We start from the raw sequence: 13,347 nt of genomic DNA on the forward strand, positions 1-13,347 counted from the left end.
TATAAACAGAAGAAATTCCATTGATCCATGTCTCCTCACTTCAGTAGCAGCATTTCTCAAACTCTCTTTTATGCAAGATTTTTCATGAAATGAAGTAATGGAGGAGCAGAGTTAGAAGGTGACTGTAGAACAATTCCATGATTTCACAGCAGTCTGTAAGATTCCACAGTTTGATTTCACAGTTTAATTTTGCTCCTTCTCAGAGTAAAACCAATTGATTTAAGAAGTATGTAACTGGAATAGAGCTAAAAGTCCACTTTGGAATTAAGATTTGATTGTTTCAGTGTGAGATGCTGGATTACTACAGTTCAGATCCCATGTCTACCTAAATTTGAAGGAGATTTCATGCCAGAACTCTCCAGTTGGAGATAAACTGAGCCTCTCAGCTACACACAGTACCATTGTCATATTGAATCAAACTCTTCTTCCTGAAAGAGCTTCCTACCTTTAAAGAACCTTTACAGAATCAGATACAGATCTGGAAACCAAATGGCTTTGGAAATACTTTGATGAGACTTCATTCAAGTGGAGAATGCTTTGACCTTCTATGTTCATGTGTTTTCATTGTCTCTATGCATCTGGCTCTCAGGATGTGCCAAAGACAAAGAAGTAACCTGATTGATATGGTGAATAAGAGCATGAGATAAGCGTAGGAGTGCTGAGTTGAGGAGAGGGGTGTAGGAAAGCAAAATTAATTTAGATTAGGTTGGGTAGGATGGGAAGTGTAATCAGGAAACTGGAATTGATAAAGAGATTGAGATTGGTGCTCAATATCAAGGTGTTACAACTCTGTAGGAAGAGTGATACTGTATAAGAGACCAGGGTGAAGGAAATTTGGTCTAGCTGGAAAAAAAAAAGAAATTATGGATATGCCTGTCTGCTCAAGGCATTAGATGTTACTGTGCAGTTAGAGAGTCACTGCTACGCTGTTTTTCTTTGCAGGGTAATCCAGAACTAGAAATTTTCATCTCTAATCATTTTCCTTCAAAACAATTACCACAGATTTTTCATTTTAAGCTAGTTCTTCTTTTACTTTAGCTTGCTTGTCCCCTTTGTCTGTCAAAGTCCAAAAGCTCTTTTCAGTAGAGGTCTATGCTGGAGCTTTCCACAGAGAGCTGGCAAAACAGTGGGTGCATTCTCCTCCATCTTGTCTTACACAGGAAGAATCAGATCTGTATGGTCAGACATTCATTGGCAAGATCCATTTGAATGCAAGTCGCACATTTGGTCACATTCAGATCTAACTATGATTATCTGCGATGCTAAGTGCACTATTTACTTATCTTTATTTATAAATATGCATTTCTTTTCAGAGTGCTTAATGAAGGGAAGTTAACTATATATATTAATTGTGCAAACAGTCATATTTTTCAGTACTTATTGAAGACCAAACTCTTTCTTATTGTAACTAATATGACAAGTTTACCATTGAACTTTGGAGATGCTCTCTTTGGGGTGCATTAGCAGAGTTAGCACTTTCCAAGCACTGCAGGTTTATAAATATCTCCATTCTCAGTAAAGCTCATCTATCATTACTTACTAGCCACACAGAGGGAAAAATTAGTGGGTAAGAAAACTGAAGCCCAGCCAGTGTTTTTATTCATACCAAAATATCTCTTTGTTTTTTCTTTATATTTTCCAAATTTATATATTACATACTCTTTATAGGAGACTTCTTCGTTTGTTCCTTTTATGTGGCAAAAATAGGGAGAAGAATGAAGAGTACATGGCATTTCTTTTTTTAGTTTTCTTATTTGTTTTATTTTTCTATATATGAGATTTTTTGAGACCTATCCCTATTTGATCTTTCATACTTAATAGACTTGTCATTAGCAAATAACTAGCTAATGAATCGGATGAAAACAAAATCAGAAGTACTTAAATTTAGCCCATGTGTAAAAAAAATTGTCTACTTAAACAAGAGTTGCATTATAGCTAAAAGTCTGTCATTATACGAGTCCTGTTTTCGAATGTTAAAAAATAGGAAAACAAATGTATTCGCCCTGATGGGGAGGGTGCCAGTGCTGCCAGCTAAGTGTAGGTGGGGGGATGGTGGAGATAAGATTCTTGATTCAGTTTGTAAACTCAGGAGCCCATTCTAGAATGTCATTTAACCCACAGCACCTTAGCTCCACAGAAGTGGAGAAATTGAACTTCTCTCCACATTGTTTCTGTGAATTGGGGCACAAGCATTTTAGCATTCCATCTGGTGCAGGTAACTGTAGCTCTTATGTTGCTAAGCATAATCGTTTCATAGCCAAATTGCAGCTAGTGATAGAACTGAGAAACACATGCATCATTTGGCACACTTAAACCTGTTCTTGAGTCTGCCCTGCGCTTTGCAGAATAGCCGTACAGAGCTTACAGCAGTAATACTTCCTAAAATTATTTCAAACCAGAGTGACATATGACTCCCCAACCATAATCTCAATTTTAAAATTTCTGTTGTGGAGATAAGGAGGAAGGAGGAGCTGGCTAGAGCACTTTGTCCCTCAGCCTTTAGGATGAGTTTAGATCTCATATTTTAAATGAAGAAGCAGTAACTTCACAGCTTTTATTCAAAAGTTGTTGCCACATATATAAACCACTCACAACTTTTCTTTCATCAGGCACCATCTTGGCATATTGCTGCTACTCAGTCTTCCTTATGTTAATAGTGCTTCCTTTCACCTGCTGAATGCTGAACTTGATAGTTTGAATAAAAGCTACCTTTTGTCACAGGTGTTACTGAAGTGACATAATGGAACAAATTCTGCCTTTGGAGACATGTGCGTATTCCCAGTCAACTAATCTAAGGGATTATGTATCTGTGTCCAGGGAGGTAATGAAGTCTGGTGTGATATTAAATCAATTCAGATTCAATTGCATAAAGAAGAAACAGAAATACACCTGAAAATCTTCTCTTTGAAGTGATGAGAGGAGAGCTGATACCTTTTAGAGAAAAGAAAAATCAAAATTGATAAAAGGTGATTATTTATTGATATTGAAAACATTCAGGGGGCTTAATGCAAAACATTTTCATTTCTTCCTAGGCACGAGCATATTTACTGTTTATGAAGCTGCTTCTCAGGAAGGCTGGGTGTTCCTTATGTATCGAGCAATTGACAGCTTTCCCCGATGGCGTTCATATTTCTATTTCATCACCTTAATTTTCTTTCTGGCCTGGCTTGTTAAGGTACTGAAAAATTTCTCTTACACTTGTCTGAAATACAGATCGGAATGAATTTCTTCTCTTTTCTGCTTGCTGAGCTTCATTTCAGCCATTCTTTCTCGTTTCTTTTTTGCAGAATGTTTTCATTGCAGTCATCATTGAAACATTTGCAGAAATTAGAGTGCAGTTCCAGCAGATGTGGGGATCCAGGAGTAGTACCACTTCAACTGCCACCACTCAGGTAATGAAACCAAATACTGAGTTTCTTTGAGGATTTGATAGTTTTTTGTTTAAGAATGAATAATAAGTGAAACATTCCAGTGAATTATTGTTGCATCCCTCTAGGTTCAGTTATATATGACTTCACATTACCACATGTTTTACACTTGCTATATGTATTTTAATATAAAAATCTGTTCTAGAGTATATTATTTTCTTAATAAAAACATGGTGGAGAAGATTAATATGGTTCTCTAGCTGACTGGGTATGTTATGGCAAAGTTTCTATTTTAATTAAGTAGGATAGTAGTTTGTTTCTCGTGTCTTTGGAGGGTTTGGAATTAGGGTTGCCAAGTGAATATCACTTTCTGTGCTAAGGAAGAAGAGCTGAAATTGCAAACGGTAGCTGGAAGAAGAGAGGTCAGAGTGTAGCTGAAGTGTGAACGAGGTGCTGAGGCAATGAAAGAGCCATGCTCAGATTTGAAGTTGGCATAGGAAGTGAGAGCCTGGATTTAAGATAACGGGTAGGAAAAAGATATGATAGGAAGTGCACTAAGCTTGGATTGGGTAGTAAGAAAGACCCATGTTGAAAAATAAGGGCATATGGGTTGAGATTTAAACTCCCTCACTCATTATTGTAACAATCATATTAAATTTCCTGATTGTACAAATGGTCAGGCTTTTCCAGACTAGAGCATTTTGCCATCTTTGAGAGACCAGTACCAACTGTGCAAAAAGCCTTTAGAAAGATGGGTGTGAGAAATATACTGAAGAAAAAAAATTTTTCTAATCTCCATAGATAGAGATTATTTGTTTCCTTAAACCAGAGGATTTAAGTATCTTCAAAACTGTTTATTAATGTTTTCTGATATATCTTTGGATATTCTTGCAATCCTTATATAAATCTGTCATTTTTCTGCTTGTTGCTACATTTTTTGCCTCAAATAGACTTTTATCGCATTGTTACTCCATTTATTGCTTTGTCAAAGCAGACTTGTTGGTATTAATGTTATGTATTACAACAAGAAAAGACTTTTTTACATAATACATACTTAGCATAAAGAATGTAGTTTTTATTTCACAGAACAAGTTCCTGAACCATAGAGGCTTAGCCTATCCTCTGGAACAGAGAGGTCTGTATAGGGAAACTCAAGAAGCAGCCAATACTAAAGTATTCCAAGAATAAGAAAAAAAATCCAAAATAATGTCATGATGCTGAAGAATTATGAACATATTGAATATAAATAGTATAAAGCAAAATAAAAATGGTATGTAGGCTGGAGACAAGTAAATGGTTACTTTGTTCATTGAGTCACTGGTATAATGAGACATAAAGGGAGTCCCGCTTACTGAACTAAAAAAAAAAGATTTATCTTCTTCTATATTAAGGAGGGAAGGAAATGTATTCCAGGGTTTCTTGTTCAAAGCACCAGTTAAATACCTTGATTGTTTTCTGTATGAAATAGCCTTGAGAAAGAACATTGGTATTTTGCTTTATTTGAGAACTTCATAAACCATTAAAGTGGTCCAGAAACTTAGTCCTATGGAAGAGAGTCAAAGTCAATAAAGAGGACTATGGAGATGGACAAAAGGAAGATTCTCACAATGCCCTTCAGCTCTGCACATTAAAGCATGGTACAAAGAGAAGTAAATGCTGATCTGAGTTGGCAACTCTTCCTGGTACCTAAATGCTACATAAGAACATAATCACAACTGCATTTATGTGACACTCCTCACAGTCTAATGAAAAAGCTTTTAGACTTCAGCCATGCTGCTGTGGCTGTTTTCTAGAGATGGACTGCTTGGTGCTGAGTGGAGAGAAAAGGATAGGAGTGAGGTGGGAACTTTTCCTTGCTTCATTACATAATACATGCAGATCCTCAGACAGCAATGAAAATGGTAGAGCCTTTCATTTTCTATCAAGGGCATTTTAAGGGCAGTGTTAATCACTCCCAGTCATGGCTTCTTAACCCCAGCAGTGTACAGCTTTTATGTCCTTTTGTTTCTTGCATTTTTTCCCCCCAGAAAAAAAAGAGTTGGTAAAATGTGAGTACCACTGTGGTCAAGAGAGTTTTTTGCATTTACATCATAATTGCTGGGATATCATTCAGCTATTTACATTAATTAAAAGCTCTGGGTAGCAGTATAGAAGTACAGCACAGCTACTCTTGATAAGCATCGGTACAAGAAAAACAAAGTCTGATCCTTGGATTAAAATAATTTTGCCAGTGAAAAAGTCAAGAGTTGTCTTTTATTTGAAAATTGCACTGTGAAACTTAATTTTAGGTCAAAATGTATTTGTATTTCTTTAGATTAAGCATACTAAGGAAGAAATTTATTATGAATGGGTACCACCATCTGATGGTAGGGATCAGAGTTAAGCTGAATCAGTTTCTGTGTTAGGACTAACAGAGAAACCTTGTGTTTGATGTTACCTGAGTAAAATTCAGAACCTACTCATGTTGGGAAAAGAGCATGTTGCTTGTTTTTCTTCCGCAGCAATAAAAACTATTCCTCTTTCATTTTAAGTTAACTATCATGAAAATGTATGCAGGTCCTTAAGGACCTTCAGCTGTATTTATTCTTTATAATATTCTTTTTATTATCCTCTTTATTTATACTTCACTTGTATTTATTGGCATGTAAAACATTTCTGACAACTGTTTTTCCTTTAAAGATGTTTCATGAAGATGCTGCTGGAGGTTGGCAGCTTGTGGCTGTTGATGTGAATAAACCCCAGGGTAGAGCTCCCGCATGTCTACAGGTATGCATTGCTTTTTAATAAATTACTGTGTGTAATCAGCATTGCTCAAATGTTGGCATAAGGACTATGGTGAATAATAGCAGCTACAGTATTTGTAGTCAAAAATCATTTAAAATGCATTTAATTCTGCAGTTCTTCAAAATTTGTTAGATTAAGAAAAAGTGTACGTCACTTGGACTGATAGAAAAATGTATTCCTTATAAATGTTCTTTATTGTGTGCTCAAAAGAGAAATATATTTAATCTTTTATATATATACATATGTATATATTTGCTTTAAGCAACATAAGTAATCTTTCTTTATCTCTCAGAATTTTTCTATAAATCAAATGCAGTCCTAGGTTTTTTACCACAGACATACTTGTTTAGTAACAACAAAATACAATTACACACACCAAGAAGCATGATTAATCATAATGAATACAGAAGTACCTCATTACTATGGTTCCATCTTGAAAATAGACTCACTGAGGAGGGGAAGAAGATGCATGTAAATAGTGACTGACTATTTCTTTTTTCAAATTTAGTTCTTGTTTTTGAAAGCAACAGAAACATCTTTTGTGCTATTCTAAAATAACTATCATGAGTACATAGATAAAACACAGCTGAACTGATAATGAAAATGCCTACACGTGAAAGTTAGGATAGCATTTGATTTACCTGGTCTACCTTTGCCCTCGTTAGAAATCATGTGAACAAATGGTAAAATATGTTCTAGGGAATGTGAACTGCCTGCATCAGTGACTGCTTAGTACTCTTGAATAAAATCTACATTTTTCTTCTCATCCTCCTTTGTCAAAATCTGAAAGATTTCCAGTATTCTATGACCTTGCTGGATGTCAGTGACATTCAAAAGAAAGCAGTGCACTAAAATACTATTTCATTAAAATAGTGCCCCATATAGACTTCATTCTAGTGAAACAAAGACAAAAATTCAGACCAAAGAAAGCAAAACATCAAAGTCTAGATAAACACTCAGAACTTTATTCATCTCACCATGAGTTATTGTTTCAGTTCTATCTGTCCAAAAGTAAAAAGAAAATAGGCTTCTGAAAAATCCATGTATTTAAAGCCTTTGCGGTATTTTGAAGGTGTTCTTTATGCATGAAATCCTTACTGAATAGTGTGGTTGTTGTTTTTCAAGGGTTTGGCTGGCTCTTGTTCCTTAAGAGAAACATGATTTATAAATCTGAATTTAGGAAAGAGTTAATCAAATTGGAGAATATACATCCTACTTTGGTGTGCATTCAATTCATATGCACTCTTCTGACCTTTAATATCTAAGGATTTTGTCACTTAATATCCTGTGAAAGATGGATTTCTCAGAAAAAGGTAGTGAAATTTCTCTGTTGTCCTGTATCTTTTTAATTAAATTCCATAGTAAGTTTGGTTTTAGTAATTTCTCTCTGGCCTCTTTAAATGTTACTGCTGTGAATGTAAAAGGGAGCAGTATTAGAAGTTCACTTTCAATAGTTGCATGGGTCTGGGTCTGTGCTTTGGGGAACCTTCACTTATTTGATATATTCCATTATTTAGAATTTACTTTCTCAACAAACTGTGCTGTGTTTTGGGAGAGGAAGTATCCTAGCAGCTAAGGAAATAGAGTGGAACTCTGGAGGTCTGGGCTCAGTTTATTGGCCAAATACACATTTCCTGCAGACCTTGAGAAAACTACTTAATAGGCATCTTTGATTTAGTTCACATTCCTTAAGGTAGTAAGGTGTATGTATCCCTCCCAGCTTTGGCTGTTGTGGTGACTAAATCTACTAACTACTTGAGAGGCACTTCAATAACATGAGCATGTACCATCTAATTAGGTATACATCCATCTCTCTAAAGCTGCCAGTGGTGGTGGAAAGATTGACGTAATTTGTGTGCTACAAGTAATATAAAGCCTTTCAAATGCAGCTTTTTCAAGACATTTCAGGTCGACTAGCTGGGTCTGTCAGATTTTACTAGTTTTGTCATTCTTAGTTCCCAAAGATTTCTTCAGGTGTTTCAGCCTAGAAAGCCTTCCTAGGTTAGACATAACATTGCAGTGACATGTAGAGCAATGGCATTCTTGAATTAGTAACTATTCAGACAAGTATCCTGTGGGCTCTGTGCAGAGCTAAAAATCTTTTACAGTGAGGGTGGTGAGGCACTGGAACAGGTTGCCCAGTGATGTAGCTGATGCCCTGTCCCTGGAGGCTTTCAAGGCAAGGCTGGATCAAGCCCTGGGCAACCTGATCTAGCTGGTGGTGTCCCTGTTTATTGGAGAGGAATTGGACTAGATGGCCTTCAGAGGTCCCTTCCAACTCTGAGGATTCTATGATGCTATTATTCTATTGTAACTTTGTCTCACTCAAACACATCATTATAGCAACAAACTGCCTAATTAGGTCAGACCTAATGAGAAGGATAGCCATGTCTTTACACTTCTGTAAACCACTGTTCTAACAAAAGGTGTTTTCAAACACCTTTTAGAATCCTGTTTTGTGAAAAATGTGCTGGGCAGGTGAACGCTGGAGAGCTCATCTTCCTGTCCAGTCATAGTGTAGAATCATAGACTCACTCAGGTTGGAAAAAACCTTAAAGATCATTGAGTCCAACCACGACATAACCATACTACCCTAACTCTAACAACCCTCCACTAAATCATGTCCCAGAGCACCACATCTAAATGGCATAAAGGCAGAACAGAAATAGATTTGGGATGTGCTCTTGTATACAATCTCATACCAGCTAAAAAATGATTAATATTAAAAGATGGATGTTAATCTGGTATTTTGGAATCTTACTTAACTCATACTAAGTTTTATCATTTTAGAGCTGGCTGGAAGTGGCAACATGAGCCACTTCAGTATTGTTTCTGATTTTGACTTGCAAATCTATCCCAACGTGGGCCAAAGAAGCTTTTATTTCAGTGTAATGGTTTTATATTTTTTCTTTTTTTTTTTCTTTTAAGTGTTCTTAAAGGTGCTCTGTGGTCTTTTGTTACTTGTTCTCACTGCTCCCCATGACTGGCATTGATCTTAAATATTGATTTTCTTTTGTCACTGACAAATATTCTTTGTGCTTGCCATTTTAACATCAACCATTTTGCGTGATTGCATGCTGAGGCTCCCACACTGCCACATTATTTTTGCCACTGTTGGTATTACTTTAACACATTGTAGTGTGTTAGAACTTCCTGCCTACCATGACTTACTCCTACAAGCACAGTAGGAAGCTCTCAGTTCACAAATAAAGAAAAATTGAGTAACAGACTTAAAAAAAAAAAATTATTTAAAAACTCTTTGGGGATGTATTTATCCCTTTGATCCCATGTTAAAAGCATGCTGTGCTGCTTGTTCCTTTCCTGTTAATTTTGAAGATTGCTGATGTTTTTATCACTCCTTCCTTCTCTCTGGCTTCTAGATCACGTAGTCTTGTAAAATGTGTATACTAATTTAAAGCTGAACTGGAAAGCTTCAGCTCACATGTCTTCCATGAAACTGTTTGATATTGCTAACACCAAGAAATTACATCTTCAGTCTTTTTAGTAAAGTTTTAATGAACAAAGTCTGGAAATATAGTTCCTCTGGAAAAAATAGGAACATAGGTGGACAAAAAATTCCATGCTCCTGCTAATGTTTTGGGGTCACAATGCTGGCGATGGAATGGCATCTATAAAAATTTTGGGAACTCTTTATGTAATGTGTGTGAGTAGAAATGTTCACTTACAAACTGTATATATACTCATATTCTCATAATAAAATCTGCAGGTTAAAAATACTGTACTCCATTTTAATTTTAAGTGCTCCATCTAGGGAAGAAGCAGAAGGTCGCAAAGCTATGATCTAAAAAGCAAGATATATTATTATGATTACAGTGCTCTTGAACATATTATTAATGTCAGAAATTTAATCATGTATTTTTACCTCAAAATAGTTAGTCTTTCATGCTGTGTAATATTAACAAAATCAGTGTCTATATTACAGAACTTTAGAGAGTCTTGAAGGGAAGGATAAAGAGATCAAAAGTAATATATAAAGACAGAAAACATATGGAGGGTGGAGGAGACATACTCAATTTTTGATCATTCTTTGATCATTTTAGCAGTTTCATAATGGATATATTGAAAGAGAGAGAAACGAGATTAAGCCTTTCTTTAGGGATTTTCACTGCAGGAATAACAAGAGAGCACAAATGGCTTTTCTCCTCTACCTTGGGAAGTAATTATTAATGAACAAGAAAAGCATGGTACTGCTATTTATGTAGTAATTTGCCTTTTACTGTAACTTTGGAATCCAGCAAAAGGTATGCCTACTCAGTCCTGTTCTCTTATTCCCAATAAATGCATGTATAAATACCTTTCCTTCAAATAACTGAAGTCCTGTCTTAGAATGAGAAAAAGAAAGAAAAATCTTCTCCACAAAATGTGAGAAGAAATTGTGAAACTCTGGAGTAGAGAGAGAGAAATTCTATCATCTGGCTAAACTGGTTGAGAACTCACAAAGTGGAGTAGTGTTCAACATGTACTCAGTTTTGGCTCTATGTCACATCACGTGAGAAAAGTAAAGCTGTGACCATCCTCTGCTGCCTGGTTCCCTATTTTCAGAGTTTTTTAACCACAGTAACAATGGTAGCTGAAGAGGCAATGAGTATTCTCTTGGGATGCTGCAATTCACTGTCTCTTCTAGGAATGTAAACTGACATTAAACAGTATGTCATTTAAAAGAAGTTCTGAATTCAGATAGTTGAAATGACTGTAGTCCATTTATCTGGAGGAAGGGCTGCACAGGCCATAATGAAAATGAACTGCTATGCTGTTAAGAACCACTCTGTTTCTCTAATACAAATTCACATTGTCATAGCGTCGCTTAGGTTGGAAAAGACCTTCAAGAAATGAGTAGATGTGGCACTTAGGGACATGGTTTAGTGGGCATGGTAGGGATGGGTTAACAGTTGGGTGTGATGATCTTAGATTCTATGATCATTCCATTGTTCTGTGATTCTGTCCCACTGTAAACCTGACCTACTGAATCTCATCACTAAGTCTTGTCCCTTAGTGCTATAAACCATGGGCTTTTGCATATTCGGAAAGACTGAGGATCCTGGTGTGTTTTTAAACAACATTATTAAAGATAATCCCATAAAAAAAGAAAGATCAAACAAATTTTGCCCAACTAATTTTTCTGCATGGTTGAGTTTGCCTTTTTTTTTTCACTAAAAGTGACTTGAAAAATAGTAAGCTCCATAATGTAGGTATGAGAGTACTCATAAAACTAGCAGACAAATAATACATGTGTCTTATCTTCAAAACTGACCATTACCAGAAATAGGCAGATATAGATCGTTCTTTTCTGAGCTTCTAGAGAAACTACATGCACATTTCCACCTGAAAAGGCATAGAACCAACCTGCCTATGTGCATGCCTTGCTTGTCTTCTCTCTCTTTCTTTTCTATTTCTCTTTTTTTTCTTCCCTTCCTGGCTGCCTTCTTTATCGTTTGTAACCACTGAAACTAAGCACGTTAAAAAAGCGTTCTCAATTCTTCTGTGGTCATAGTTTCTTCTCCATAGTTTTCTGGTTACATAAACTGTTCTGGTCCACTACAATTAAAGTGAATCATTAGCACAATTTATAGCAATATAACTGCAGAAGCCAAACAGAAAGAAAGCAAGCATATTGACATCCTAGTTCTATATTTCAACAAATAGATTTCATGAGCACGAATTCCTCAGCTTGGATGTGTAATTTTCCTGCAGACATAGAGTATCAGAATCCCATCACAAAGATTAAACAGATAAGAGCTAAACTACAATTTAAGCTTGTGAGAGAGTAATGGTTTTCCTTGGCAGCATTCTTTGTTAGAGGAAGGTCTGCTGCAATTGAAGACATGGTCATATGATGCCCTTGACATCTCCTTGGGAGACTGAAGATTGAGGATTTGAAATTTTCAGAGGCAGTAGGTTTTCATTTCTTTATATGTAAGACTTATGGAATCCTTGACTGACACTTAGAGTAAGTCAACTCTCTGAACTTCCCCTTATTTCTGGAAAGCGGATAGTAGAACTTTTTGTGTAACCCTAATTTTTCAAATTGGGCCCCAGAAATACTTCTGCCCCACAGATAATAAGTTTCACATAAGTTGTTTTTTTTAATTTTGACTTTCTTCTGCAGAGACATTTTTTCACCCATTAAGGGCAATTAAGTAGAGAAATTCAATCCTTTCAACATTGTGGTTAATTTAACCTGCAAAAAAAATCTCCTATGATAAAGATATGCAAGTTGTTATATTTTTAAAAGACTGCTTTGGCTGTATGCTTCTTTCTTTAAGTGTTTTTGCTGATATCTGAACAGGCAGAACAAACTTTTTTTTTTTTTTTTTTTTTTTCTTCCCAACAATGGACTTCAGTACAGCCGGTACTAATAATTTGCACTTACAATTTGAAGGGCACTTAAGTGTCAGTAAATTATAGAAACTATTCAGTAATGCCACTAAAATTAAAGTTCAGCTGAATTTCCTTTAGAAAATTTTATTTCTGGGGTTAAATGTGTCCAGTGTTTCAAATCCCATCAAACTGAAAACAGGTATTTAAACTGTCATGTAGCTTTTTTGTGTACAGCACAATTACAGCAATCAAAGTGCTGGAAGCAGCAGCAGCATGACTTCCTTTCGAGCTGTAACTTGGATGACAAATCTAAGCAAAGTGGAAGACTGCAGAGTCTTAGAATAAAACTAGCAGGAATTTTTCACTTTGTGAGAGTTGTTCTCGCCCCATTATTTTCTGTATTTCTAATATTTCTCTAGGAAAGGTCTCTTTTCACTAGAATTATGTAGAACATTGTGTTCTACAGCTCTATAAATTGTTAGACCCCTGATCTTTACAGGATTTTGAAACTCTTAAAATTATCCCTCTGCAATGTTTTTTTTTATTATTTTGGGGGCTCCTCAGTGGTCATTGTAGTGAGTGATCCCTATCATGAATCTGAAGGGCACATAATTCACATATGGGGGATGGTAATTTCTTCTTGCGTTTTCTGTATTTCTACTTTGTCACAGGGAGACCACATGAACCCTGTGGCTTTCTCAACTCCTCAGTGAAGCTCCTAAGAGTAATTGAGTGAATCTGAGCTTCAAAAGCAGTTCTTAGTAAATCTTGAAATAAGTGGCTATTTTGTATTCTGATGAAAATTTTTATCTACAAAGATTCCTAAGCATACCTAACCTCATTTTTTCATAAATAT

General features: G+C 35.9%; 1 protein-coding gene across 3 annotated transcripts in view; it reads left to right on the forward strand.

The window, feature by feature from the left end:
* Positions 1 to 13,347, forward strand: part of NALCN (sodium leak channel, non-selective) — a 208,958-nt gene that overhangs the window by 76,708 nt on the left and 118,903 nt on the right. For all 3 annotated transcript variants that reach the window (XM_090129227.1, XM_031613736.2, XM_090129232.1), the window contains exons 8-10: positions 3,033 to 3,175; positions 3,288 to 3,392; positions 6,048 to 6,134. In XM_090129227.1, coding sequence (XP_089985353.1) covers positions 3,033 to 3,175; positions 3,288 to 3,392; positions 6,048 to 6,134 — 335 coding nt within the window. The remainder of the gene's footprint in view (positions 1 to 3,032; positions 3,176 to 3,287; positions 3,393 to 6,047; positions 6,135 to 13,347) is intronic.

The sequence above is a fragment of the Phasianus colchicus genome, chromosome 1 (assembly GCF_987193195.1).
Source record: "Phasianus colchicus chromosome 1, bPhaCol1.hap1.1, whole genome shotgun sequence".
Classification (NCBI taxonomy): domain Eukaryota; kingdom Metazoa; phylum Chordata; class Aves; order Galliformes; family Phasianidae; genus Phasianus; species Phasianus colchicus.